Source organism: Podarcis liolepis, assembly GCF_965112155.1.
Source record: "Podarcis liolepis genome assembly, chromosome: 9".
Classification (NCBI taxonomy): Eukaryota; Metazoa; Chordata; class Lepidosauria; order Squamata; family Lacertidae; genus Podarcis; species Podarcis liolepis.
The window spans coordinates 10,207,695-10,214,041 of record NC_139564.1 but is presented as its reverse complement, the minus strand read 5'-3'; the positions used below and the strand labels follow the sequence as shown (position 1 = coordinate 10,214,041).

At 44.0% G+C, this 6,347-nt stretch overlaps 1 protein-coding gene across 1 annotated transcript; it reads right to left on the bottom strand.

The window, feature by feature from the left end:
* Window positions 1-1,231: 1,231 nt before the first annotated feature.
* CXCL11 (C-X-C motif chemokine ligand 11) lies at window positions 1,232-4,914 on the bottom strand. Its single transcript, XM_083459154.1, has 4 exons — window positions 4,760-4,914; window positions 2,874-3,006; window positions 2,564-2,636; window positions 1,232-2,417 (listed from the first exon to the last, which is right to left on the bottom strand). The coding sequence occupies exons 1-4, from the start codon at window positions 4,818-4,820 to the stop codon at window positions 2,394-2,396; spliced, it is 291 nt and encodes a 96-aa protein (XP_083315280.1). The 5' UTR covers window positions 4,821-4,914; the 3' UTR covers window positions 1,232-2,393.
* Between the last annotated feature and the right edge of the window lie 1,433 nt (window positions 4,915-6,347).

Here is a 6,347-nt window from a genome sequence, read left to right as displayed (position 1 = left end):
GCAGTTCAAAGCATATCATCTTAGTAGATGGGCTTTCCAGCCAAGTATGCATGGAACTGGGAATTAGCGGCAGGTGGGTTTCTGGGACATAAACTGTATTTTGTCTGAAACACGAAGGAAATGAGTCCTCCCCTCTCTCTCCCCCACACAATATCCCCATTCCTGTGTTTGTAGGGAATTTGATGTCACAAATCCACATCATTTAAAGCACAAAGTATCCTGATAACTGTAGTTTACCTCCACAAAGTTACAGTTCCCAAGACCTTTAGCAAGCCACAACTCCCAGCATTCTTTGGGGGAATCCATGCGTTTTAAATACAGTGGTACCTCGGGTTAAGTACTTAATTTGTTCTGGAGGTCCATTCTTAACCTGAAACTGTTCTTAACCTGAAGCACCACTTTAGCTAATGGGGCCTCCTGCTGCTGCCGCGCCGCCGCTGCACGATTTCTGTTCTCATCCTGAAGCAAAGTTCTTAACCCGAGGTACTATTTCTGGGTTAGCGGAGTCTGTAACCTGAAGTGTATGTAACCTGAAGCTTATGTAACCTGAAGCATATGTAACCTGAAGTGTATGTAACCCAAGGTACCACTGTACATGGTGTTGTAGCCTTTTTCTACCATCCGGCTGGTAGAAGGAGCAAGTGTGATAGATTCATAAAACAAGCACATGTTCACAGCCATTTGCATAGAGCATATATTCCCTCCAGTTCCCTCCCCTTTCTCCTCCTCCTCAAGAGTCCTGCCTCATGAGTTCCCCTGAGCATGAACAGAAAGCTCCTGTCTTGGGACTCTTTTGGACTCTTGGCGCCCTTCCCAGGAAAGGGGGTGAGAAGCCAATGGGGGTCGAGGAGCCTTGCGCTCAGCGTGTTCAAGATGTGTTACAACCGAATGAGATAAGAGTCAGTTCCCAGGCCTGAGTATTCTTGGCAATGACAGAGCCTATTCATTAGCCTTTTTGACGCTCTCTCATACTGATAAAAGAATAACATTTTGCCTATGCATCTTGTGAGGAAAACTTTAGCTGTGGATTTTTAGAAGAGAGAAAAGGAATTTTGGACAGTTTTGAGGCCTAGTTGGGGGGTGACTTCGGGCTTAGGTGGGGTCACCTGTCCTCACCTCCTTCAGTGTGAATGTTACTTGTGTTGCCGAAGTTTGATTTGGGAGCTGAATGGCAGCTCCTGTAGGTTTACTTTCGAGGAGAGAGAGAACGAATGGACAAACACACACTGGCTGATTTGTTACAAAACAAAAATATTTTTATTTACAAATGTACAGGTGCCAAGCCTGTATTCAAGACCTGGCAAGGAGCAGAATACAACAAGATAGCAAGAAAACATTATTCTGTTTAACAATGAAACAATGAGTACCAAATGTCTTCCACTCACAGATTTTTTTAGCTATTCAGGGCTTTACAATATGAAATTATTTGTCCTCTAGCTTTCTCAGTTTTTTTTTTGTTTCTTCCCGCGGTAACACATAATTATTGACCTGAAAGTTGAGGGAAAGAAACTAAATGGGAAAAGCTCCTTTTCAAATTTCGGCAGCTTTATACTAGACCGAATCCTGCCAATTAAACACTTAGGTCAGGGAGTTTTCAAACTGTGTGGTCCACAGAATGTCAGTCTTTTAGAAGGTTGTCAGGAGGTCTTCCTGAAGGAGAAATGGTTGATGTCTTTGTCCAAAAGAAGCTTGAACCTCATGACTTCTCTACCTCAGTAACCAGATGCCCAATTACCGTATTTTTCGCTCTATAACACACACCCGACCATAACAAGCACATGGTTTTTAGAGGAGGAAAACAAGAAAAAAAATATTCTAAACGAAACAGCGGGTGTATTATTTTTGTGGTTCATGCTACGGCCCCAGGCAACAGTGGGTGTGTGATTTTTTTGGTGCAAGCTGTAGCCATGGACATGCTATGTGATCTGATGGTGAATTTGGGGCGACCCAGTGCAAAAATCCTGAGGATCCATGTAGATCCGTGCTTTGTAACCACGTTTTAAGTGGGGAGGGAAGGAAAAGCACTCAAGGGACAAGGAACACGCGTGGGGTGGGTGGAGAAGGATGCTGCTAATAATGCAGAAGAGGAGAATCCTCTCCTCTCCCGCCTTGCTCCTTTAAAGCAAGCAGGCTCTCTGTCCCTCTCTCCTCCCCACTCAGCGGCTCTTCTCCCGCTTTGCTGTTTCAAAGCGAGCCACGGAGGAGGAAAGGAAGGGGAACCATGGATCCTCTGCTCACGACTGCAGCAGATCCCCACCACCACCCGTAGGCATTCGCTCCATAACACGCACAGACATTTCCCCTTACTTTCTAGGAGGAAAAAAGTGAGTGTTATGGTGCAAAAAATACGGTATATTTTCTCTGCCTTCTCCTCTCTCAGTCTCTAACAATCTTCATTTCCTCTTCTTCATAATTGCCTGTAAGGGAAGCAAAGAAAAATACCTGGTGAGTACAAGACGCTTATCTGTGGCCAGAGTGGATGAGGTATCGGGAGCCCACCAACACAGCCACCCCATTATCTTGTCTCATCCCAACCCATTGTACTTATTCTGGTCTCACTTACTTCCTTTATACGACGGCCTTGCTCCAAATTAATGTTCAGGCACCTCTTGCGCTCGTTTCTCTTGAAAGTGACTCTGCAAAGAAGCAATTGAGGGCAAATTAGAAACATGACTACTGTTATTATCCTTCCGTGGCAATTGGACTGCTCCAAAATAAAGGCATTTGCCCTGCCCTTCTAGATCAACACAACTTCCTTAGGGCTTTATATAGTTACTTGTATTGCATTGAGTAGCAAAATAGCATTGACCCCGAGTAGGAAACTTAACGCAAATGTTAAGGCTTCTGGAGTAGAACCAGCATCCACTACTTACACCAGTTCCTCCTGATCACAGCTGCTGCTGGGCCGGTGAAATTCAACTTCAGCAACGCGTTGAATAGGGACAGAGCTCAGCATCATTCCTTTTGTTCGACAGAGGCAACGCCCTCTGCTGGTAGTTGGCATTCCTGTGACAGAAGAATGTCACCCTTGAGTTACACGTTCGGGTACGCTCAGTCGTAATATAACTTTACAGGGTTGCGGGTGTGATGCGAGAGGGGAGGCTTTCCTTCGAAACCTCTTCAGCGGGGTGTTTCAGACAGAGCAACGAATGGGAAACTGGTAAGCCACAATCTTTTTAACGCTTGGAGATTTTCTTTGGGAGGAGGGGGGAGATGACATTGCTCCCCCCCAAAAAACCCCTTTGTTTTCTATTGATTTAATTATATTTACAGTGGTACCTCGGGTTAAGTACTTAATTCGTTCCGGAGGTCCGTTGTTAACCTGAAACTGTTCTTAACCTGAAGCACCACTTTAGCTAATGGGGCCTCCCGCTGCCGCCGGAGCACGATTTCTGTTCTCATCCTGAAGCAAAGTTCTTAACCTGAGGTACTATTTCTGGGTTAGCGGAGTCTGTAACCTGAAGCGTCTGTAACCTGAAGCCTGAGGTACCACTGTATATTACACCTTTCTTCCTTGGCACTGAACGCAGCATATATTGTTCTCCTTGCCCCCATTTTACTCTCACATGAACCTTGCCGCACAATTTTTAAAAGATAATGACAAGCTGGAATGTGTGTGACCAGGACGATCAAGGGTTTGGAAACCAAACCATACGAGGAATGATTGAGGGAGTTGGGTATGTTTATCCTGGAAAAAAGGAAACTAAGTGGAGATATCTCAAGGGCTGTCACATGGAAGCCTGTTTTCTGCTGCTCTGGAGGGCAGGACTCGAACCAATGGCTTCAAGTTACCAGAAAGGGGGTTCCGACTAAACATGAGGAATAACTTTTTGATGGTAAGAGCTGTTCTGCAGTGGAATGGACTCCCTCAGAAGGTGGTGGACTCTCCTTCCTTGGAGGTTTTTAAGCAAAGGTTGGATGTCCATCTGTAATTGATTCCTGAACTGCAGGGGTTGGACTAGATGACCCTCAGGGTCCCTTCCATCTCTACAAATCTTTGATTCCGCAGGTTAGGTTTGGCTGTGCCTGCCCCTGCAATGCTGCTGCTGCTGCAAGGGAATTCCATTAAAGGAATCCAGGGGCTCGCCATGCTTTTGTCCGAATCGCTGGCGTGGGGCTTGGGCTGCGCAAGCCCCTGGGAGCATGCGGGGAGGGGTGACGGTATGGTGCCCATCTCCATTTTCTCCCCAATATTGTTTTCCCTTACTGGCTTTTGCTGGAATCCGGAAGTCAGTTCTGTCCCTGGTTTGGGGACAGATAGTTGTAACCAATGCCTAAGCAACCACTTGCATTTATGTATTTTAATTAAGTTGTGGCCAAAATTATGCCAAAAACCTTAAACAAAAATTCTGTGTGAATTGTGATTTATTTGGGCGGGTGGCTTGGGGACTTTGACACGCAACACTATCGTGGTGATAGTCATTATTACATTGTACTCTCAAATTTCCCTGCTTGACAGCATTGTATGATATTCACCTAGGTTTTACTCCAAACGGACCCACTGTAATCAATAAACTCGACTAAGTCAGGTCCATTAATTGCAATGGTAAAAAAAAAAGTTGAATACCACCCATTATCATTACTTTGTTGCTCTATTGTTCTATGAGCTTTCCTCGTTAGTCAACGTTATTACCACATTATGATTGCATTGCAGAATGTGGAAGCAGAGAAGATGCAATTAATGCAATGTTATATGGAAGAAAAGGAGGCGAAGTTAATGTAATATCATACGGAATAAAAGAAGGTAAAAGAATATTACCTTGTAGGAGAGCTGTGCAAAGGACAAGTACCAGGATTACAAGGCAGGACTTCTGGATCATCTTTGCTGCTCTTGCTCCTGCTGCGGCTGCTGTGAGAGGAGGAAATGTGCTGTGTGGTGGAGTCAGAGAGCTTTGGGGCCAGTATTTATTGGCTAGCTTCACCCACTTCTGACATCCCCTGGGGAAATTCCTGCTCCTTTCACTTTCCTTTCCCACGCCACTGTAATTTAAAATAAATCATTTCCCATCTCCTAACTGCCAGAAAAGTGCCAGTATAATGGAATGGTCTGTGTGTGTGTGTGTGTGTGTGTGCGTGTGTGTGTGTGTGTGTGTGTGTGTTTTTAACCATTCCAGACAAATTTTCCTTCAAAGCCATCACTTTTCTCTTAGCTCCATACTTCTTCCCACGTTTACTTTTTACTCTTCATTTTCTTAATAGTAATTTACTTGCTGAAGTAAATCAAGCACTTAGCTCTATACCTTTCCTGCTTTTTATCCTCTAAATACTAATGTACTTGTTGACTTACTTTTTTGTGTTGCTTGTCCTTCATTCATCCATTTTCTCTTGCTGCTTCTTGTTCATATATAACTACTGCCTTTCTAATACTTGGTTAGAATTTTAACTGTAAAGTGGCCTGAGAAAATTTTTTTGAAGGGTGTTCTATAAATATTCTGGCCAGAGAAGCAATATTAATTTAGCTATACTTCATAGAATTTCCCCCCAGGAAGTTTTCATTATTATAATTCTATAGCAAGTATGTAAAAAATATAAATGAAGACAGGAATCTGCAAAATACCTAATAACGTAACTGCAAAGAGGGAGAATAATCACATCAAATAAAAACTCATTATTACAACTAGTCTTCATGTCATCAATAAAAGGTCTTGAGTGCTGTTTACCATCTGATAAATAAACAGCGTTTCAACATTTCAGCTACTTTCTGTTTATTCATGTAAAAAGAGAGGAGTTTACTGCATTGCCTTTGCACCCAGGAGGCACTTTAAATGAAGAAAGTCTAAGCCAGGGGTCAGCAAACCTTTTCAGCGGGTGGCCAGTCCATTGTCCCTCAGACCTTGTGGGGGGCCAGACTATTTTTTTTTTTGCGGGGGGGGGGGATTGAACAAATTCTTATGCCCCACAAATAACCCAGAGATGCATTTTAAATGAAAGCACACATTAAAAACACCAGGCAGGCCCCACCAATAACCCAGAGATGCATTTTAAATAAAAGGACACATTCTACTCATGTAAAAACACGCTGATTCCCGGACCGCCGGTGGGCTGGATTTAGAAGGCGATTGGGCCAGATCCAGCCCCCGGGCCTTAGTTTGCCTACCCATGGTCTAAGCACATAGACCCCCACACATCGAATGTGGTACCGTGGAAAACAGAGGGCCACTGTTTGCATGTACAGAAGCCTATACACAATTTAGGTGTGCATACAAAGGTGTGTCTCTGTGTAAACACGAACTCTGAATGTGCGGAGGTTGGGTAGGAACAGCACATGCAGCCCTTATCATCCCCTTTCAATATATTTATTGTTATCAAGCAATTGCCTGAAGAGAGCATTTTTTCCCTCTTTTACA

Excerpts from the sequence above, each read along its gene's own strand:
- CXCL11 (XM_083459154.1), bottom strand. The coding sequence starts at position 4,820 with ATGATCCAGAAGTCCTGCCTTGTAATCCTGGTACTTGTCCTTTGCACA. Across the intron at positions 3,007-4,759 it reads TTGCACAGCTCTCCTACAAG|GAATGCCAACTACCAGCAGA; the intron begins GTAATATTCTTT and ends CTTCTGTCACAG. Across the intron at positions 2,418-2,563 it reads AAGGCCGTCGTATAAAGGAA|GCAATTATGAAGAAGAGGAA; the intron begins GTAAGTGAGACC and ends CTTCCCTTACAG.